Below are 20584 nucleotides of genomic sequence, written 5' to 3'. Positions count from 1 at the left end.
TACATGTCAGACTGTAATGTGACCAGTGGGTTATGGATTAGGCGAGTCCATTTTGCATGATATTTGGTTTGCGGAAAGTGTCAGAGATAAGCTGCAACGGTGGGGACACTGGCCATGTTTTTTTTCTTGCTCTTTATTCCGATGCTACCCTATCTAACTGCCTATGATATTCATTAGCGTCAAGCCACTCAGCGTGATCTACGTCTACCGCAATATTTTGATGTATCCCTCAAACAAATAATCTCGCATCCGTGCCGGAATGAGCCGCCTCAGTACAACCTTGCGCGTCGAATAATGCGCAAAGCGCCCGGCGAAGAGAACACTTTGGGAAATACCTGCGACTCCACAGGTAGTATGACAAGACCAGCGTCTGCCGACAAATTTAGCACAACCAAGATGGATACTAGAAGCGGAGGGAAGGGACAAACCTTTTGGACTTGAGAATTGACCCGGTTTATCGTGCTCAGCCATGACCGCGTGAATAGCTCTTGCATGTTTGTACCGCGGACGGGGGCAACTTAAAACACGTGACCGACGCGCCGAATAGAACATTACATGAGTCTGTGTACTGTGCAGTGTGCACGCCCGCAAACTTTAATTCAGATATCGTGTTCGCTGCAGAGCATCCAGTGTCCTCTTTAAACGCTTACTTGCATATCTTCACACTTGAATTACGATGCAGCTAGGTATCCAGTAACGGTGCACGGGACATCTCGCCGCCTCGTACTTCAAGAAAGCTGTCTTTGACCCCACGTATCAGCTCATACCAAGATCAGAGAATGTCTCTGATCTTGGTGTTGGTACATCATTCTTTTGACTTTCGATTGTGATTCTCCTTCTAGCTTCCAACAAAGCCGCTCGACAATTTCTCGGCGACAATATCAACAAGAAACCCGCATCCACGCACGATTCAGCCAGGCCAAATCCACCCTTCATTGAATCTCGTTAATACCCCGCACGCATCATCCTCATCGAATGGAATCGCAGCAGATTGCTTTGTCGCTTCGCCAATCGCAGTTAGTGATAATAATAGAGTGTATGGTGTAGGACATGTAGTGTGATTTACATGTCATACACCCTCCACTCGATTACTAACTTCGCCAATTCAAAAGCTCAAACGCTTCTCGCTTAATTCTGACTGGTGACCCTGGTAGCCCACGACGACGACTCAAAGACCATGACTGGCGTGGTGACGAAAGCACTTTTCACGAGGTACGAAGCCGCACTGGCCCGCACAGTCTACTCGACTACATCAGCTAACATTCGCAGCTCTAAGACAAATTTCTGTCCCCTACAACCTGGAGCTACAATCTAGAGAGGTTGGAGGCTGCTGCTACTCCCGCCCAGTCTAGCATCTCTCGTTTCCTGGTTACAACCTCAGTATAGTATTCACTCGTGGATCTTAACTACTCGCATTCTGCCGTCGTTGACTAAACTCTGTTACTCTCACAAGTTTTCAGTAAAATGGCACGGCTCATTCTGGCAAGCACCCGGACACCCCCTCGAGAGTTTGGAGATCACGATCTCAATATAGTACTTGCAGTCGCCGTTTTCCCCGATAGACGAAGTATGGTCACCAGCTCGCACGATAATATGTGGTACTTGCAGACAGATATGGTTCTAGAGCTTCTCTCTTACTCGTCGCCTGTTTTTCTGATCATCTTCTCCGGAACAGCTCTGCACTCAGAGATACATATCAAAATTCCCTGGTCGGACTGGGGACCCTAGCGTACGTGCTGCTTTACGCATCATTCAAGCTACCAAATCAGTGCGTTCGGTAGCAAGATGACCTATGCTCTTCCTCTAGATCGTACCCTTGAACCAGGACAAAGACTTGAAGGACTGCCCAGGGAGGGTTGCTTCTACGTGCACATTTGGGACTTCAATAAGCGAGTCATTACTCGTTCGGAAAATATCTACGATCACGACTCACCAGACCTTGTTGTCCGCAAGCCTGGTCGGGTACCTGATTTATGCTTCGGTGAAGACATTATTTCGAATCATCCTTACATCATTGGCGTCTGCCGTACGCCTTTTTTGACGCGCGGCTTTTATATGTTATTCTTGGAACAGGGCTACTTTCACATGGGTAGGTGTTCTTAATTGTGCATACGGCGAAGGCTTACTGTGACCAAATCAATCATAGTCACGTCGCCTCAGACCATCATCCTTGTGTAAGCCAGTCCTTGAACATTATTGTTAAGGCAGAAAGTCATTTTGGGCGATGTGACTCGACCCAGTGCAAATTCCAGAATGCTGTCTTCATCAAACGACCTCTCTACGAAGCCATTGTGGGATGTTGGTTGCGAGAGGATGTCCTGCGATCTTGATATGATAGTTCAAGATGATTCATAACCACCGTCGGAGGAAGAAGTGGAATCTCATCGATGCATCTCTCAGCCGGCACGGTCGGATTTAAATGAGTAGCTTGTAGTTTCTGGAGCAATAGCAGACCCCTCAAATCGTTCCGTCGGAGTCCGGCAGAAAGATAAGATAAACACGTGTCAAGAATGAAACAACAAGCGCACACCTGCGGAAGGACTCATGAAGGTTGCATCATTCCCAAGTCTTTCGCTGACGCAATCGCGATTGGTTACCCGCTCTAGCATCAGATCTCTAGGATATAGCCACAGCCCACTCTGTAAAATCGGTGGGACTTGCCGGTCGTTTCAAGTTCACTCATCCCTGCGTCGACCGTTTGTTACTGTATCCTCACGTCTCCAGCTAGCACCTTACCTTCCGCGACGAGCAATGTCTTCTTCATCCGGAAACACTTTTTATGATCTGAAAGCAGAGTTGCCTAGTGGGAAAACGTATGACTTTGAACAACTTAAAGGGAAGGTCGTGTTGATTGTCAATGTTGCATCGAAGTGGTACGTCAGTGACTATCGTGGATGTACAAGCGATTGATTTTGAATCTTCAGTGGTTTCACCCCACAATATAAAGGTGCAGTCTATGGTTCTTAAAGTCGATATGCAACTCACAAAAGGCACCTAGGTCTCCAGGCTTTGCACGACAAGTACAAGGAACGTGATTTCATCATTCTCGGTTTCCCGTGCAACCAAGTGAGTCCGTGCTGCTACGGATATTTCACAGGGATTTAGAGCTCAATAACTTCCAATAGTTTGGAGGCCAAGAGCCAGGTGACGATGCCGCCATTGCATCTTTCTGTGAGCTCAATCACGGAGTGAGCTTCCCTCTTATGAAGAAATCTGACGTGAACGGCGACAACACGAGCCCCGTTTACCAATGGCTTAAGAACGAGAAGCCGGGCCTTATGGGCCTCACCAGGATCAAGGTTCGTCATACGTGGTGGATCGCCGATGTACTTGCAACTGATGCTGCTTGCCACTCGCAGTGGAACTTCGAGAAGTTCTTGATTGATAAGAACGGGAAAGTTGTGAACCGTTGGGCATCAACCACTACCCCTCAGGCAATTGATGCTACAGTGGAGAACCTTCTTGCTCAGTGATTTTTTGGAATGCACTGTAGGGATTTGAATCATAGGAGTCAAGACAGTACATATTCTTGTTGGAATAAGCTCGTTGTAAGAGACCCGTTTCGTAATTAATTGCTCAAGAAGCTTCATTCAACATATCCTGGGGCTCCAAGAACCGAGGCTATTTCTAAGTGTCTTCGAAACTTGATGCGCTCCTTTGCCCCGGGGCCTGCAAAGAAGTGGACTTGCTTTATTAGAAGGAACGACTACCAGATTCTTCCCTGTTCTTCTATAGGGTTGGCTAGGGGAGACTAGCACCGTGGGCAGTTTCAATTTTCAAGCTACATAGGATTCACAATTGCCTTCTGACAGTCTGAGACACCCTCTCCAGCATTCACTGAGCTCGACGTCATCTTGCTGCCCCTTTTTGGTTATCTTCGAATGACTGGGAGGTCAAATAAGCACTTTTAGTATGTAACCGGAAGACGGATTCCTGGTGCACATATCGCCATATGAACAAAAGAAGTACTCCCCGCAGGCTTGTCTCAGACGCCCTCTAACACCCTCCAGCTTCGTGTCAGTCAACATTCTAGTGTCAGCAAGCTTACGGCATTTACTCCTATGCTTCGACTCCTTTGTCCACGAGTTCGCAATATTAATGTTCATCGTGAGAAACAACCTTGCTGTTCTATTCACGCAATTCGCCCGATACCTAAGCTGCGCCAGCCATTTCGGTTGGACTTCCTGCTATGTACGAGTCCAAGTAAATGCTTTGATCTTCGTCAGAACTTCACGAATTCTAAGTAAACATCAACGTCATATGAAAAGGGCAAGACAAATTCCCCTTACAGTTCATGACGGTGTTTCGCGACTCCATGCAATTGCAAACTGGCGAAGGCAAGCCGCGTCCCAAAGCCAAGACCAGTGACGTATCAGGACCATTGGATATGTCATGTGGTCAAGGATACGCGGTCTATGGAATACTTCATTGCAAACGGGGTCAAATTTCAACAATTCTGAACTCGCGCCACCGCCTGACATGCTGAGATGCGGCGCGATGGATTCGAGTACGTCATATCTTGAAAAAGTTCCAGGAGCCCAGGTACATCTGGGACAATTTCCTGCGTGAATAGCATTGTAAGTCATGTATCTCATGGGATGGCTAGAATACACTACATGGATCGACATGTATAAAACTCTAGCGGTTTGAAAGACGTCCGCCGCGAATGGGTCTAATTTCGTTTTAATCAACTCAGGCGCTTTGTGAAAGCGTCCATTACGGAGTGGGTCGACGAGGAAACTGCGCCCGGGGCCTAGTAAAGGGGAATGCACGGAATATCCGAAATCCAGTAGGGTACGGACGAAAAGTGGGTTGTTAATAACACTGCTAAGAAAGGTGTGTTATTAACATGTTATTAACATGTTAATAACAGGCACACGGCCGTGGGGGGGTGACATGGTGCTAATAAGTCTATTGACCCCCATAGTCTTTGTGAGTCGCCTTCCGACCTTCTGCTGTTCCTCGCAGATCATTGACTTAGAAGTTTGCAACGCAAATCTTGCAGAGAAGCAAGCTGTTGTCTGACATGGGACTCGAGTGTCTCGCAACGAAGTTTTCAACTTGTTTTCCCTCCCTCTTGCACCAGTCGAGCACTCGAAATGGCTGACATCGTCGACACAAAAGCCTCAGATGATATTCTCATTATTCCTGTATCAGTGCAATCTATTATTCTCCCAGACAAGAATCTGTCTGTCTCGTCATTCCTTCAATTCTCACTCCCGTCAGCTTCAATTACCACTGCTCCGCCATTGCGCAAATACTTTAGCACTGACTCCCCACCTGAGGACAGCTTATATCTCGATTATCTCCGCACGCAGCTGCTTCCCCAGCTTGCGGTTCTGCACAAGCTCCTAGAAGGGGTGCAACATGCAATATCAGGTGGTAGCCGGTCTATTATCTATGCCCATGCCGACATGGAACAACCTTTTCCATTCTGGATTCTGACGTTTTGGCGCCAAGCCTATACTCTCTTGGACGTCCAAAGCAACTGGTGACAGGCGGAAGCCTTCCTCACCAAACATCAACCTAATGAGTCCCAGCACAACCCCACACTCAAAGGACAAACAGCTGCTGATGTTCATGAAGCTTTCGTTCGCCAGTTTGAGCGCTATGTGAAAGGACAATACCCTTTTGACACAATGATGGATGCTGGTCAGGACGTCCTCTCATACTGGACTCACTTGACGAAGATACCTGAAGGCTCCATACTTGCTGTGAGTTTCAGCCAGTCCTGACTACTCATAACTCAAGCTTTATCTCCAGTGTATCGCAGAAAAAATTTATTCAATCAAGCCCTCATCTGTGCCCGAGGAACGAACAATGTCGGTATTCATGAGGATGAATACACCAGCCAGGAACCGTCAACATGTCCGGACGTTGGTGGACATGACTCAGATTCGACAATGGCATATGTATGATCCAAAGGTCAGTGTCTTATTCAGTGGCCTGTATTGATAACTCATGCCCCTTAGAAAATGGTTGAACGACGGCATCCAGACATTTCATTCTGCGATCTTGACTCCATCATTTCCTCACCCAAACAATCAGCTGCTCGTCAAAGCCACGAAACCACTGGCAGCTATCTATCTGTGGGCACAGATGAGCAGGAAGAAATCCTTGAAGATGAAGAAGGCACTTGGCTCGATGAGACACTAGCGGCTAAACCGGCGGAGGATTCAGCCTTCGACATTGAAGCAGATGCAAACCTTCATGCACTAATTGTCACCAAGGCCTTGTCTGATGAACACGAGGAAAGTCCTATCAATGGCCTGTGTAGCACTCAAGGTGATGCTACGGAGGATGATGCTGACCTAGAAGGCATGGACAACGAGTGGGACGAATTTTGGTAGTAGCTGTAGCGAAATTTTCAAATTTTAGGTCACGTGACTGTTAATAACATGTTAATAACATGCTTGTTAATAACCCTACGTATCCTACTTGATTTTTAACATAGGTTAATAACAGTCGGATGACTTATCGTCCGTACCCTAAAATCCAGCCAGAAATAACGAACAGGGAAGTCGGACCGGAATCCGACATTAATATCGTTTTGGGCCTCTTCTGGGATTAAATATCTTATCAATACCGTAAGAAACGTTGGTCAAGAGAGAAAATAACAACGAAACAATCGACCAGATGTGCGACATGATTATCATAGAGGAACGATACAGCCTGCATGTCATATTGCTGAATGAACGCATAGAACTTGGCTGTTGCTCATATAACTTACTGAGAGAACTTTCAGCAGCATTAGCGAAAGGTGACCAATCACACCCATCGTGGAATGGCATGACAGCAAAGTACCAGTCCTCATATTGAAGGAAATCCAATACAATTACTGCAGTCGCATTGTCAGAATGAGAGCGAAGAGGATCGAACCTCTCCTGCGCAGCGACTCGGAAGACTGCAGAATTCTGTAGACAGAAAGCTGTTGGAAATCAACCCGTCAACGTAGTATAATTTCTGTCTTTTGTTTCTGACCTCCGCTCACTACACCAGCGGACTTACCATATATAGTAATCCCACGTACCATAGATTCGCTACGCTCGTTTCTCTCTTTTCCCCAGTCTCTTATACTCGACTGGGGGTAAGTCATAGTTTAGTATATCTAACACATTCCTTACTAATGTACTATAGAACTCATACGAGTTCTTTCTCTTTAGACGTCTACCGTCTTTTAAAAGCACTGGCTTCAGCTCCCAATAAAAACATGGTAATATTTAGTTGGACTCAGACATAGCAGGAGATTCAAGTGTAATGGCTGGCGCATGAGGGAAGAAATCTCTGCTCGTAACGCAGCCGGCGGTTTCCAGAGAATCGAACTTACAGCTGCCGTGTAGTAAGCAGGGACGACTGTCTTCACCTGTTCCACGGCCGCGGTGCCTCGTTTGGTTCCTACATAATGTAAGATTCAAGTCCGAGTTTTCGCAGCAGCGTCAAAGCCATCGCTTAGAGAATAAGGAATCAACACTCACATGTGCGCCTTTTGCTTTCCTTGTGTTGACGGCGACGGCGACGTTAACTCCCCCGTGATGAATTTATCACCCTCGCTTATCCCCTTCCATCCATGCTGGTGCATTGACTGTTGTCACCCCATAGCAGCGCTCAATCTTCAGGCTCTGTGCTCTCATGCTCGTCCTTCTTTCGCCACCGTATTTTGATCACAGGTGCTCACTGTCTGTGCCGTGACTCGATGGTGTGTATCGCGCACCCATCTCGCTTATTCACGCACTTGTTTCTGCTCTACAACTTCTACAATTAGGGCATGGCATGGACGATGTGGACGACGTGCAGTAGTACAATGACGGAGTATGTTATGTCAAACCTTTTTTTTCGCATTATATCACGGTTTCACCATTACGTTCTTGCAGAATATGGCCTGGTAACTTGAAGCGCTTTGCCGAACAACACGACGACATCTTTGATTCATGCGCAGTCAAAGTTATGCTCGCACGATGCATTCACGGCCTGATCATGACACCAATGTGTTCTGGAACAAGTACCTAGCAAACGAGGGGATATAGAAAATCTAGAAGACGAGGAAATTAGTCAACATGCTTCTCATCTCCTCACCTATGATGAACGCTGGCTCCTCGTCTTTGCAACCCTCAAATAATACTACGCATCTGAGTGTCTTTGTCTCTGACCCGTTCATACTCCATTACCTCGTACACTTCGGCCAAATTTGCGTCAGGTGAATGAAGAAATTGTCTGCCGCGGAGTTTCTCTGGATCTTCGAATGACCGTAGATCACTTGTGGTCAATGTGCATGGGGCGTTCGACGACTTCAAAAACAGCAGTTCTTCGCGTAGGACTGGATGTTTGAGACGGCTGAAATTGATGAGGGGCATCTCGAGGCTCGGGACGGGGCTCCCGATGCACCCAAACTGCTCCATATCCTGCTCGGGGAATTTGACGTGAAGACGCTCTTCGATATCTATAGACCCTGGTGTCACACAATCCTTATTTTTGCGCCGAATCCTGCAGACGCTACTCCAATCTTGGCCGCGCTAGAATCATACGACAAACATGTCGTACGATCAGCAGTAATCATGCCCTCATCATCACCAGCGACACCCGCTGCATTTCCTGCTGATCTCGTGGAAGGCACCCAGACCAAGGTGTTTATAATACGGCCAGACGGTGTGATTGGCGCAATAGTTCGTGGTGGAGAGGGCGTTACGGAATGTTTCTCCACATTATTTCGAAACATGGAATGACGCTATTCTTGTAATCACTTATCCACATCTTACTAACATCAAACGTCAATCAAACGTATCGACATACTTACCTTAGTACTATCCCGCTACATGTGGAACTGAGATGTATCCAGACAACTATCTTCCTGGTCAAAGTATTAAGGGCTCCCTGCTGGTAATGTCCCTACATAACAAGCCCGCACTTATCGCAAGGTATCCGCAGCCCCACATTTCCGTACTTTAAAATACGAATATGCTACCTCGCATGCACGGTGACTTATGGATACCGGAAGCCCCTGATTAGCGAAACTTATTACTTCCCCGACAATGGCAGTATGTTCAATTTATCACACGCGACAATGATATTTAAGTGCCTGCGAACTACCTCGCCAGGCGGAACTTATAGCCAAAGCGCCAGCAGGCATAATAACTTCATGAGCTCCCTGGCTTTGGGGCCGAGCCGGTTTCTATGAAAACTTGAGCAGAAGACCTTGAAATGGCTGACGACAATCTGCTAGAGGCCCTGCAACACGCTCTGATGACCACGACTTTGATATCATAGGGTAAGTTGAAGTTCGGTTCAGATGACGTTAAGTACTGAGGGAGACAACGGAAACGAACAGTGAGTACTAGGCAATTGAGAACTTCAGATCCCCATGCCAAAACCATTGGTACGCCCTGCTGCTATTCTCTCCCCCTGTTTGCACCACGTTGTAAGTTGCCACAGCATAATGATTGCACCTCGGCGGAACCGTCTTCGAGGGTGCAACGTCTGATTTTCTCGGTCAAAGAATCAGGCGGACACGGCCCTTTCCCACACGTACTCCACGCGCATGACGAGTCAACGGTGTCTGGGCCTGACATGGCTCGTGCACCAAAATGACTGATGGCTGTGAATGCCAGGAGAATGATGGTCAAGAGATTCATCTATTCAGTGTCATAAGTCAGATCTACAGCTACAGGTTGATGAATTGACTCTTACTGTCAAAAAATAACTAGCCTGAGTGTCAAACTAGGCGAGGGGTTTATTTTCGTTTGTTCGTCAATTCCGTGCTCATGCGCTTTATAGCTGCTGCCCGTTAAAAAAAATTGTCCGTGAGTTCGAAAACGGCATTCAAGTTAGCATGATGAAAAGGCAGAACCTCTTGAACATCGGTAGAGGCTTAATTAAGAGCCAGCCGAGTGTGAAGCAAGCCAATGGCAACAAGACGCGTGTTATCCTCACTCATTTTCAGGGATAAAGCTGAGCCGCGGGCAACCGAAGGTGGAAAAATCCAACTGCCTGAAGGTAGTGTTGCAACGTTGTGGGCAACAGAGAGGTGATATTCCAAACACCCTACCCAAACGAATTGGACCCTTCATTAACCTCATATAGCGCTGGCGGTCGCATGGCCATCAATATCTGTAAGCTTAGCACCAGTTCGGAAGTTTATATGACCGAGTGTATCTTTATACCCCGGAACATCCAGATTGAAAACACACAGCGTCTCATTGCGTCCAACAGATTAAATTGCCGAGGATGGCTGGCAATATCGTATATTGGGACGCAACCTAGACCGAATCGCGCAGAACGAAGATTTTTTTTCGAGACGATAGCGTCCAGGACCATGGCATATGGAGATTGCGTTCAACTAGCTGGTTTGGTGACCATGGTCGACCTTCTTCAATAACGACGCGAGATCTGTCGCAATCGCCACCTGGAATGCTACTGAATCTCTGGTGGCAACAACTTGCTTTTGGTTTTTGATGATGGTTTGATATTTAAGTTGAGCTTGTCCTAGGGCATTGACCGATGAGGCACCTAGTATGTCTGTAGAGTGAGACATAGATACGCGGCCGACAAAGGAAAGGCTGTTGGGCTTCTAGGACTGCAAGTAAGTACACTGCAATGTGTGAGAATGCTGGCGAGATGACGGAACGTATGATGGTGGCCGCCATGACGTGTGCGCGAGGAGGTAGGCAGAAAGGCCGGCGGAATAAGAGACGGAATAGGGGAGTGCGCGAATCAACTCATTTTAACAAATGAACTAGGACGGAGAAACCAGTCTCTGGTAAACCTTGAAGACCGTTCCTCCCAGAGGCACGATGAGGGTGCGGGATGCGGGATTTCGTGCATGCAGGTTTCCGTGACTTAGTAATAGGTCACACTCACGTGTTACTAGTACACCGTGACTATTGAAGTAGTTGGCCTTTGATTGTGAGGATGTCTAATGTTTGTAATTATAGGATGCTACGTCAGCATGGATAGGACAACATCAACATTGCGAACTCATTGGAGGCAAAGGAGTCTAACGCGTAGGAGCACGTAAATGTCGTGAACTCGCTGGTACACATCGAGGTTATTCGTTGTCTCAAGCGACGGATACGGGGACAGGCTATATGTTAGGCTCAATCATGTAAATCATTGACATTGATTTTACAGAGTTCGGGGATTGTCAAGAATGTCCCCCACCTTGTCTTTCCTCGTGGCACTCAGTAATCGCCCACTCGATATTGACTCACCACAGTATAGAACGCTCGGATCCCCGGTGCTTTCACTTGTTCACTATCCGTTTCCTAGTTCTCCCAAATTGAATTTCGATCTTGAGCTCATCACTCGTACTTCCCTGCTAAACTACGTCTTTCCTTATTATCACTCTTGTCAACCTCTATCGATGTCCTTGTCTCCGTAATCTCTCACGTCTCACTGCTTACCATCAATCACACAATCTTGATGTCTTCCAGCTCCCGCAAATTGTTCATGCTCAAGAAGTACTGGCATGTGAATTTTCAAATCAAACTTTCAGAGATGCAACTGTGTGCATCGTGCTTCAGAATCTACCACCCCTAGTCTGTTCTGACCGTCGTCTTCGTCCATTCGGAGAACAGCAGCTCGACGCGTCCTCCGCGTCACAGGCCATGACAAAGAGACAGCTCTCATAGTACTCCTCAGCTTGGAGCCCTCAACAATATTCTGTTTACCGTCCTGTTCGCTCGTTTCTATTTTTGCCACTTCGTAATGAACGATACGATGCGCACCATTCGCAGAGGAGAGACGGGTGCGATCGACTGGTCGAAGATCCAAGGGCCCATTTGCGACAACGTTTATTGACCAATTCGGAGATCTGTTGGCTTGCGCCATCCGCCCTCTGGTCTGCCCAATCAGCAGCTACTTGCGGGCACGCTCGAAACATGTTCATCTCTACCTCGCGGTGTCGGAAATTAGATCTACGACGGGCCATGTACTAGGACAATGATTGGACGATAATAATTTCTTCAATTCGAGTGGCGCTGTGCATGCATTGGACCTGATCGCATCATAGTACCGCGATGTGTCGAGGCAGTACAGATTCTTGTTGGAATACGCTCTTTGAAATTACAAGAGCCATTGATTTCATTACATGTTCCACTGGTGTGGAGTATCGCTAGGTTCAGGAGCTTGACAGATGTTGTCCTCCACTAAATCATTCACAAACCATTATGTCCCAAGCACATCATATTATACTTATCGTTCTTGCGCCCACTCTCACGTTCACGTAGTTCGTCGCACGCGCGCACGTTCGTTGTATCTGCAGTTGACTCGAAGCTCAAGGATCTCGCGACCAGAGTGGGGACTCAACAACCCGGTGTACAATCCAACGGCTGATATAGCCTAGAACAAAATCCGGGGCAAGAATAATGTTACCCATTCGTTGACGTCGACACATCAAAGGCGTTACCGCTGTTATGAGGATCCCTTTCTTGCTCTCAGGGGATATTCTTACTTTAAACGGACCTTTGGCAAGTCGCCGTCAGAGCACGACCATGAAGTCACGCTGTTTCGCCTGAGAACTTAAGCCCTTCACATGCACCGCACCGAGACGTTTTTTGCCAAGTGGAGAAGAGGGTAGTGGCCAGGGGTAGGTCTCGTGAACCTCGCGGTGTCCGAAATTTCACAGACCTAGATTGGGCCACGCACTACTCGGGTTGAAGGAATATTATTATCCAATCATTGTCCCCGCGTATGCAGTGAACCTGTATAACACACGTATGACTGTTCAGCTGAATATTAATGTACCCGATCAAAGCGGCGGCACCCTATGTTGCCCGCAGCGGAATTAGTCATCCGGCAAATTCCGCAGCGGAACAAACAGGCACCCATAAATTTGCCTCCTTGTCCTCGACTGCCCACAACCACCATCACAGAGTCTCCTTAACCAAGTTTTTGTGAGTTCACCAAAACTCAACCCAAAGCCCACACCTATATAATTTTCGCGGTCTTCCTTGGCCCACGATTGCTTCTCAAACGCAAACTTTTTCTATCTTCTGTCCCACTCGAGGAGAAAACAGAAGACTTTATTTCATGCTTCGACCTCCACTCAATAACTCGGCAAATACGTGTTTGTTTCGGAAAAAATTCATAAGTACCGTACGTCGTCTGCATTCTTTTTGTCAAACATTCAATTGACTAGGGGTCATTCTTCAGCGTTAAACTTCTGCCCAGCATGGCTTCCGCAGGAATTGTGAATATTCGTCGCGATGTCGATGACAAGTTCTACCGCTATCGTATGCCACTCCTTCTCACCAAAATTGAGGGCAAAGGCAATGGTATCAAAACCGTCGTTCCTAACATGGCGGATGTCTCTCGTGCCCTATCTCGCCCTGCCACGTACCCCACCAAATTCTTCGGCTGTGAGCTCGGTGCACAGACCTCCTTCGATGAGAAGAATGAAAGATACATTGTCAACGGCGCTCATGACGCCTCTCGCCTTCGGGAGCTCCTTGACGTGTTCATTGACAAATTCGTTCTCTGCCGCTCATGCAAAAACCCCGAGACAGACCTTATCATCCTCAAGAGCGGTCGTAATGAGGATGTCGTCAGGGATTGCAAGGCTTGTGGTGAGAGGACGGACGTCGACATGAAGCACAAACTCGTCACCTTCATTTTGAAGAATCCGCCCAAGAACCCGAAGAAGAGCAAGAAGGGCGAGACAAATGGCAATGGTGGTGGAGTCCACGCCTCAGCTCCTCCAGTTCCTGGAGAAGAAAACGGTGGTGCATCTGGTGGCGAAAGCGATGACGAGCTTACCAGGAAGATCAAAGCCGAAGCCGCTGAGCTTTCCACAGAAACCAAGCTTGCCAGCCAAGATTGGTCAGCCGATACCTCTCCCGAGGCTGTCAAGGCTCGCGTGAAGGCGCTGGAAGGTCAGGTTGGCGGACTCTCGCTTGCACCTGCTGGAGGCTTGGGAGATGATGATGGCAGTGATGACGATGTGAACAGCCCCTATGCTCAGTTTGGCCGCTGGGTCGAAGAGAACAAGGACGAGGCAGGCATTGGTGCCGTGCAAATTTACCAAAAGTCGCAAGAGTTCGGCGTCGAGAAGAAGCACAAGACTGTCCTCGTTCTTGTCCAAGCGCTGTTCACTACGGCCGTTGTGAAAGAGATTGATACGTACAAGGCCCTGCTCGCAAAGGTTCGCATTTTCCTATGTTTTGATCTACGTGGCTTTGTGCTAACTTGATACGTAGTTGGTCACCTCCGAGAAGCACCAGAAAGCTTTACTGGGTGGCATCGAGCGCCTTGCCGGGCTCACTCACCCTGAGCTTATCCCATCTGTCCCAAAGATTCTCATGGCTTTGTACCAGATCGATGTCTTGGAGGAAAAGGTCGTGACTCAATGGGGTACTCACGTCAGCAGGAAGTACGTCGATAAGGAGACGAGCAAGAAAGTGAGGAAGGCGAGTGAGCCGTTCTTGAAGTGGCTTGAGGAGGCAGATGATGACGAATCTGAGGAGGATGCGTGATGGATGGATATGTAGACATGATATATAGTTTCCTTTTACTTCCGTTATCTTGTCGTTCTGATCGCGCTACAGTAATCTGCTAGGTTGTCTGCTATGTATGTCACTTTGTCCAATTTACAGAGTCCCTATGACAACTACCCCTATTCCCCACAAGCCCCTTTGTGACTAAGGCCTCTGTCAGCTGGCACAACTTGTTCATGTGACAGTCATGTCCTTCGCAGCTCCTCCATTTGCTCAGCCTCGTATCGAACCCTCTTTGAAGCGTGTGAGGGTGCTGTTCGGGGGAAGCTATGTAGTGGATACGAGGGACGCAAAGCTGGTGTAGGTCCATCTTAAGAGTCGTGTCACTGAGATTAACGGTCAAACACAGTTGGGAGAAGCCTCTTTATCCAACCTATTTCTTCCCAATGTCAAAAATGGACCCATCGTGGTTCCACAAGTCTTCCAAGGATAACCAGGAGCATGGTATCAATATTTATGACTTAGTCGTCGGCGATCGCAACGCTCCGGCCGCTGTGACAGCGTTCACTGGTGAGGCGAGCGACACTAAAGACTTAGCTGGGCTGTTCAAGATCGAGTTCTCCTCTACCGATGCGTGGTTCGAGGAGGACGAGCGAATTTACGTTCATCCCAAGGACCCCTATAAGGTCGGTCTCAATTCGATTTTACAGCGCTTGCACGAGGGACTTATATAAAAATAATGGCCACATGAAGCGTGTGGATGTGCTGCAGTCGTCACGCCAAGTACGCGTCACGCTCAATGGTGTCGAGCTTGCCTCAACCAATCGCCCTCGTTTGCTCTTCGAAACGGGTCTTCGCGTGAGGACGTATATGCCTCTCACGGACGTCCGTGTCGACCTCCTCAGGCCGTCTGACACAGTCACGGAGTGCCCTTACAAGGTGGGTTTACCCCTTTACACACTATGTAATGTTGGGCTGACACTCACTCGATAGGGGGTAGCCAAGTATTATAACGTTCAACTGCCGGATGGGGAGGTACATAAAGACATTGTGTGGTACTACCGCACGCCGCAGCCTGAATGTGGTCAGATGGCGGGTTATGTCGCCTTCTACGACGAAAAGGTTAATGTTTGGGTCGATGAAGATGATTATGCTGAGGTTCCTAACGCTCGTGCCCGGGTCCAGTGAGGGGGGGTAGGATGTTTTAAGGTGGAAATTGTATTCTGAAGCGCTTTGAAAGATACATGTACTCATATTTAAAGTTGTCCAACGGAGGCCATAACGATGCTGCCATGAGTGAGCTTCTCAGAGCATCAACGTTCAACCTCTGAAAATAGATATTCACGAGTGTTGGCATCACCCATGGGCAAGCGTCAGCATAAGCTGAAGGAAATTATCCAAGAGCACTAAACGAGAGCCTCAGCATCACACGCCAAAAATATGCGCCTGATCACGTTTCACAAAGTATCACGTTTGATCGCCGTCCTCTGCGCCCAGTAACATACAGCGGAGGTAATGAAGTGATGTCGCGGAACCTTGTAGAGGTCTACCAGAGGTCCTCGTCCAGGTCCCGCGTGCTCACAGAAAGCAACTCGTCTTCCTGGTCAGTGTATAAGGCCTTGACGATCTCCTTCTCCTTCCATCCTCCACCCTGTACAGGCTCCAGCGTGTACCCGATTGACAGTGCCGACAACGCACTGCCATAAGCATGCGAAATACCTTCGGTGTTAACATTGACATTGAGAATACTCCACAATATCTTCGTGCGACAGAACTTACTTGTATCAATGGTGAGCACCTTCCCATCACAATACCACCAAAGTGCGGGGTGTGACCCATGACCATACGGTGCGTGCCCGTCATGTCGAGCACCTCGTCCACTATGGAGCACGCCTTCTTCTCGTCTTCATCGACCTATCCACTGGGGACCGTCGGCGTCGTACATGCGGGCTTCCTCGCGAGTCGTTCCTGCGGGAAGACCGGGGTATGGACTGGGTGGATGTTCCGTAAAAGCGACTATCCAAGACCGTCAATAGCACTTGGGAATGGCTGAATATCGGGGTATGCAGGAGCCAAGCCACCATGCACGAATGAGAAAGCAGCATGCGAAAGAGGTCCTGCGTTTACACGTGCAAATGGGCTTCCATCTGGTGCAGGGTAGTCGCTGTTGGGAGGGCCAAGCAAAGTACAAACCCTGAAGAGGAAGTCGCGCAGCAGGAGTGTGATTCATTGCCATACATCCGCAAGCCAGCCAGTTCTACCGGCTTCCAGGCGGTTATTACGAGGCTCAAAAGTCTTCTTCTCCGACTCCAGGACATAACTGTGATCAACCTCAATGGCATTGGCAACGCGTGCTTCATGGGTTGCAACACTTATCACCAATCACCTGTGGCAGAAATAGCCTGCGTTATGAGATTTATTGCGCAACTAGTGGGTTAGCGATCAGCACAACATGAATCAGAAGGTGGCAAAACCACTGGTATCAGCCAAAATATTCAGTGATTGCAGATTTGTTTGCAAAGCTCCGCCGTGACTTCAAGGTCTTTGACGCGTGGAGTAGTGAGTCGTGACTGCTAAAAAGACAATGATGGGCCAGCGCCAATTTTGGTATGAATCACCTCATGCGATGCACAACGTGCCAACACTAGTACATACTGTACATTTACGTACTATATTCCTCGAGGTGTGTGAAGAATCTGGACAAGTACAATGGACATTGGACGTTGACAACAGACAATATTCCAGTAACTCGATCGCGGATATCTGGATTCTGTGAGTCCCCGAGGATTCGAGCTATTATGCATAATGCCGCGCGCGCATAACGCAGCTGATAGTGATACTCAAGGCTATAACCACAGGTCATGCATACACATATGAATAGTTGCATTAATAGTACGAATGTGACTAGTAAGTTGACATTCTACCCGATCCGAGTTCATCTCAGTCTTGTCACCGTCACCTGCGAGCGCAATGCTGGACTGCATGTCTTCGGTCTTCACCAGATTCTGAAACTTGAAACGTGGGAGAGTCGCTCAGTATGTATGTAAGTAACTGTCAAACACTTGGCGCTAGTGATGATGCAAGAAAAAACTGACATTCACCTGGAATCGTAGTGATCTACTCGCACTCATTGTCGAGGGACGCATGGAACAATTTGTGGAGCATGTCGTATGGGGTCGAACCTCACAAACTCGACTGAATTACGGCAACCCTAGGACCAAGTTACTGCCCCTCGTTCCCGCGCAAATTCATCCTTAAACGTAGACGCAGGTAAAGTGACTCCGTCCTTGAACATCGTATTTGTGTTTACATGGCTACTTAGTGCTACGATATGAACCTATCTACTAGTATGCAGCCTCGCCGAGTTACCGAAGTCGCGAGCAGTGCTTCGATCTCTTGCGGCATTTAAACATTCTGTGCGTGTCACTGCTTTGCAGATTCACGACTATCAGCTGTTTGATTCAATCACAGGCCCCTTGATTGAATTCCCCCTATAATGTCCGTTTCAACCATAAAAGCGCCGGGTGGTGGTATATCTAGCACGAACACCATTGTCTATATCCACCAAGTTCACTGCTCGCTCACATCCATTTTCCAATAGTATGACCGTGATCTCAAATGATCCTAGTTGGTGGCCACTCATCAATGCGAATCGTAATTCCAGCTATTTTGCAGGTTCGTGGAGAGCATGTCGGATGACATGTTGATCTAATCTTGGCTACAATTTCGCAGTTGCCGCCTCTGTTGGGGTGATCTATGATTGGGGTGAGCATGATAGTGATAGTACTCGAGAACCGCTGATATCCTTATGGTCTCTCTAGCACTAACATTCGGACAAGAGGTAAGTTCACGCCATTAACGAAGTAGATATCTCATCGAGAATGGTTTTATAGGTGGAACTGGTCTGGGTAAGCAGAATCCCGTATCAAAAGAATAACGTAAGAAAACGCTTAATTCGTTGCAGAGGCAACGCTGGTCCCTCATGACCATAATGTATCTTAGTGTATGTAACTGTTATAAGTATGATTGGGAAGGTGTGTTTACTTGAAGATATGCTAGCTGCGCTGTCTTGGAATATCATATATTGTGTATGTTTGGAAGGCTAAGCCCTGGCGCCGAGCTAATCAGTCATCTCCTACAATTAGCGTCAACATTCTGAGTATGTCTCCTCATACACATCATTTATTTCTTCTGACCAGTGGAATACAGTAGAATGTTCCGACAATCTCGATGACAGATGCGGTGAGTATTCTGCACTGATCCCTGCCGTTTCCGTCCAATTGACTGCACTACCATATAGGGGTGAGTGATATTCCTGACTAGCTTGTCAGTCCAATACAATGACTGCCACAGCTGTGAGTTTCTTCGGAGTGCGTAATTCTCCGAGCCTGATCGCTAACTGGCTTTGTCAGGCTGGTATCTTGTTTCTTACAGCGAGTTGGACGAATGCTATCGTATTTGCAATAGTGGGCGGTGAGTTAGTTGCGCAACCTTAATAATCGACCTGACTGAATTATCGCGCCAGTCATCACTGATCGCTAGGTTACATGCTATGTATCAGGGATCCAGAAAGGTGTTTATATTTCTCATTGTCATCTTCCTGGCTGCCAGCATCGCCAACGGAGTGATCACTGTAATAATAATGAGGCATATTTCAGCGGGTAAGTTCAATGAAAGACTTATGCACATCACGCTCATTGACGAATACCAGAGGTGCTAATTCTTTGGGGCACCTATCAGTGCAATATTAACATGGAGGGAGATGCCCAGCTCCTGACTTCGATAATTTGGATTATCGCCACTGTATGGGAGGTCCTCGCACTGTGTCTCGCAGTCTGGATTGCCGTAAAACACTTCCGTGAACTGCGACGACAATCGACAGGAGGGATTCTTGGAGACTGTTTCACGGTGTTGATGAAAACCCACGTGGTTTACTTTGCGAGGTGAGCTTCTGATGCCAATGTGGTTATCCTTTCCCGCTGAAGCTTTCTACGTGCTAGCGTTGTTGTTGTTTCTTGTTTCCAGTTCGGTTGTATGTTTTCACCGATCTTAGCGGTATGCCAATCTCTCGTTGACTTCTGCATGCGACCAGGGTTCATCATTTCTATAGGACTATTCCACGAGCGGTCAGATTTATATTGGTGTTATTGAAATTTTGAAGCCCGTGCCGATGTTTGTGCTGGGACCACGCCTCATCCTTGGCGTTCGAGAGTATCACGCTAAGCTGGTGGGTGACTCCGATGCAGCAACCGCGATGACTTCGATTGCTTTCCAGGAGCGCGTGACAACTAGCGGCGGTATGTAGGACAGGAGATGCACGATGTGATTAACAGTTGTCGGGTAGTAGTCTGTAGGGAGCGAGAGAATGTGTCTTTTATGTTCCAATTTTTGTCGTGGTACTTATCTACAGCTAATTCCAAAAGTCGCAAAAGTTGAAGTTGTGTGTCGGAAACGGCGCGAGGACCTAAAGACACGGCGATCTTGTTCGCTGACATTCATGATGACAACATCAGACGAGTGGGAGACTATGATCACAACATCCTGTAGAGGATCAGAAACAACAAACTCAGGCCCATGCTGAGACCACAAGCTGTGTCTGGGCTACATCCGGGAAAGGTCGGTATCCGTGCCACAGTCCTGAATCAAGAGATTGCCCAGATCCACCACAGCGGCACAGCCCGAACTTCATGGCCGTGGATTATTCCCATGATATGTACGTAGGGTGACCCTAGAAATTGTTCGTAGACGGCGCCACTGTAAGTTAGTTACGACGTGCGTAGCTAGAGGCGATGCGAGTGCGAAGGGGGTAGATAGACCGCTGAAGGAATGATAATGGTTAGTGTTAGCTTCAAAGGAGGGACGACGGATGTGAGAGATATCGTGAATCGATAAACGAGAGTGACCGCGTTATAGCGATGATAAGAAAAGATAATGAGACAAGTTCTTCGGGGCGTTCTTCTGGGAGATCTACTGTTCTATTCTGCTCGTTATCAGGAATGTACATGGGCTACTTATACTGTAGGATGAAGAAGGGTCGTCCTGGAATAGTTAGTGACAGGGAACCTCAACTTGAAGGTATATCAAGCTGAGATAGACAGTACTTTTACAAAGTCTGTTTAACTGGAGAAATTTAGCCTGCCGCATGGCCATGAAATCAAAAT

The 20584-nt window shown here is 47.8% G+C and overlaps 9 protein-coding genes across 9 annotated transcripts; 8 read left to right on the top strand and 1 right to left on the bottom strand.

Moving 5' to 3' along the window:
- Positions 1 to 2751: 2751 nt before the first annotated feature.
- Positions 2752 to 3473, top strand: EDB91DRAFT_1236605 (thioredoxin-like protein; the record flags this gene model as incomplete). Its single annotated transcript, XM_041321483.1, has 5 exons — positions 2752 to 2873; positions 2925 to 2947; positions 2999 to 3066; positions 3126 to 3299; positions 3360 to 3473. 5 exons carry the CDS (start codon positions 2752 to 2754, stop codon positions 3471 to 3473), a joined length of 501 nt encoding a protein of 166 aa, XP_041178747.1.
- A 1618-nt stretch (positions 3474 to 5091) lies between these two features.
- On the top strand, positions 5092 to 5580 carry EDB91DRAFT_1124368 (uncharacterized protein). Its single transcript, XM_041318357.1, has one exon. It carries the CDS (start codon positions 5100 to 5102, stop codon positions 5493 to 5495), a length of 396 nt encoding a protein of 131 aa, XP_041178746.1. The 5' UTR covers positions 5092 to 5099; the 3' UTR covers positions 5496 to 5580.
- Positions 5498 to 6455, top strand: EDB91DRAFT_209357 (uncharacterized protein). The gene is made up of 3 exons (XM_041326447.1): positions 5498 to 5714; positions 5764 to 5925; positions 5973 to 6455. Exons 1-3 carry the CDS (start codon positions 5640 to 5642, stop codon positions 6348 to 6350), a joined length of 615 nt encoding a protein of 204 aa, XP_041178745.1. The 5' UTR covers positions 5498 to 5639; the 3' UTR covers positions 6351 to 6455.
- A 1863-nt stretch (positions 6456 to 8318) lies between these two features.
- On the top strand, positions 8319 to 8775 carry EDB91DRAFT_1346091 (uncharacterized protein; the record flags this gene model as incomplete). The annotated part of the gene is made up of 1 exon (XM_041325873.1): positions 8319 to 8775. One exon carries the CDS (start codon positions 8319 to 8321, stop codon positions 8718 to 8720), a length of 402 nt encoding a protein of 133 aa, XP_041178744.1. The 3' UTR covers positions 8721 to 8775.
- Positions 8776 to 9291: 516 nt separating this feature from the next.
- Positions 9292 to 9747, bottom strand: EDB91DRAFT_1124353 (uncharacterized protein). The gene is made up of 2 exons (XM_041318356.1): positions 9682 to 9747; positions 9292 to 9626 (listed from the first exon to the last, which is right to left on the bottom strand). The coding sequence occupies exon 2, from the start codon at positions 9624 to 9626 to the stop codon at positions 9384 to 9386; it is 243 nt and encodes an 80-aa protein (XP_041178743.1). The 5' UTR covers positions 9682 to 9747; the 3' UTR covers positions 9292 to 9383.
- Positions 9748 to 12725: 2978 nt separating this feature from the next.
- EDB91DRAFT_1124347 (domain found in IF2B/IF5-domain-containing protein) lies at positions 12726 to 14615 on the top strand. Its single transcript, XM_041318355.1, is given in 4 exon segments — positions 12726 to 13086; positions 13144 to 14131; positions 14187 to 14537; positions 14550 to 14615. 2 exon segments carry the CDS (start codon positions 13163 to 13165, stop codon positions 14460 to 14462), a joined length of 1245 nt encoding a protein of 414 aa, XP_041178742.1. The 5' UTR covers positions 12726 to 13086; positions 13144 to 13162; the 3' UTR covers positions 14463 to 14537; positions 14550 to 14615.
- A 35-nt stretch (positions 14616 to 14650) lies between these two features.
- EDB91DRAFT_209205 (uncharacterized protein) lies at positions 14651 to 15794 on the top strand. The gene is made up of 4 exons (XM_041326446.1): positions 14651 to 14783; positions 14833 to 15109; positions 15177 to 15362; positions 15417 to 15794. Exons 1-4 carry the CDS (start codon positions 14671 to 14673, stop codon positions 15609 to 15611), a joined length of 771 nt encoding a protein of 256 aa, XP_041178741.1. The 5' UTR covers positions 14651 to 14670; the 3' UTR covers positions 15612 to 15794.
- A 490-nt stretch (positions 15795 to 16284) lies between these two features.
- EDB91DRAFT_1080867 (uncharacterized protein) lies at positions 16285 to 17681 on the top strand (the record flags this gene model as incomplete). The annotated part of the gene is made up of 6 exons (XM_041315295.1): positions 16285 to 16451; positions 16580 to 16853; positions 16946 to 16982; positions 17117 to 17195; positions 17332 to 17466; positions 17537 to 17681. 6 exons carry the CDS (start codon positions 16285 to 16287, stop codon positions 17679 to 17681), a joined length of 837 nt encoding a protein of 278 aa, XP_041178740.1.
- A 301-nt stretch (positions 17682 to 17982) lies between these two features.
- On the top strand, positions 17983 to 18516 carry EDB91DRAFT_1124335 (uncharacterized protein). The gene is made up of 5 exons (XM_041318354.1): positions 17983 to 18098; positions 18156 to 18188; positions 18245 to 18264; positions 18317 to 18331; positions 18388 to 18516. Exons 1-5 carry the CDS (start codon positions 18026 to 18028, stop codon positions 18469 to 18471), a joined length of 225 nt encoding a protein of 74 aa, XP_041178739.1. The 5' UTR covers positions 17983 to 18025; the 3' UTR covers positions 18472 to 18516.
- Positions 18517 to 20584: the final 2068 nt, after the last annotated feature.

This window comes from Suillus paluster (genome assembly GCF_016628075.1).
Source record: "Suillus paluster strain FC165 chromosome Unknown EDB91scaffold_17, whole genome shotgun sequence".
NCBI lineage: Eukaryota > Fungi > Basidiomycota > Agaricomycetes > Boletales > Suillaceae > Suillus > Suillus paluster.
The sequence above is the reverse complement of the archived record's forward strand: the minus strand, read 5'-3'. Positions and strand labels throughout refer to the sequence as shown.

Bases quoted from the DNA above. Each gene is read 5' to 3' on its own strand.
- EDB91DRAFT_1124353 (XM_041318356.1), bottom strand. From the start codon at position 9,626: ATGAATCTCTTGACCATCATTCTCCTGGCATTCACAGCCATCAGTCAT.
- EDB91DRAFT_209205 (XM_041326446.1), top strand. From the start codon at position 14,671: ATGTCCTTCGCAGCTCCTCCATTTGCTCAGCCTCGTATCGAACCCTCT. The intron at 14,784-14,832 runs GTAGGTCCATCT...GGTCAAACACAG, and splicing joins ACGAGGGACGCAAAGCTGGT to TTGGGAGAAGCCTCTTTATC. The intron at 15,110-15,176 runs GTCGGTCTCAAT...GGCCACATGAAG, and splicing joins ATCCCAAGGACCCCTATAAG to CGTGTGGATGTGCTGCAGTC.
- EDB91DRAFT_1124347 (XM_041318355.1), top strand. From the start codon at position 13,163: ATGGCTTCCGCAGGAATTGTGAATATTCGTCGCGATGTCGATGACAAG. The intron at 14,132-14,186 runs GTTCGCATTTTC...CTTGATACGTAG, and splicing joins ACAAGGCCCTGCTCGCAAAG to TTGGTCACCTCCGAGAAGCA.
- EDB91DRAFT_209357 (XM_041326447.1), top strand. From the start codon at position 5,640: ATGATGGATGCTGGTCAGGACGTCCTCTCATACTGGACTCACTTGACG. The intron at 5,715-5,763 runs GTGAGTTTCAGC...CTTTATCTCCAG, and splicing joins CTGAAGGCTCCATACTTGCT to TGTATCGCAGAAAAAATTTA. The intron at 5,926-5,972 runs GTCAGTGTCTTA...CATGCCCCTTAG, and splicing joins GGCATATGTATGATCCAAAG to AAAATGGTTGAACGACGGCA.
- EDB91DRAFT_1124335 (XM_041318354.1), top strand. From the start codon at position 18,026: ATGACCGTGATCTCAAATGATCCTAGTTGGTGGCCACTCATCAATGCG. The intron at 18,099-18,155 runs GTTCGTGGAGAG...ACAATTTCGCAG, and splicing joins TAATTCCAGCTATTTTGCAG to TTGCCGCCTCTGTTGGGGTG. The intron at 18,189-18,244 runs GTGAGCATGATA...TGGTCTCTCTAG, and splicing joins TGGGGTGATCTATGATTGGG to CACTAACATTCGGACAAGAG.
- EDB91DRAFT_1124368 (XM_041318357.1), top strand. From the start codon at position 5,100: ATGGCTGACATCGTCGACACAAAAGCCTCAGATGATATTCTCATTATT.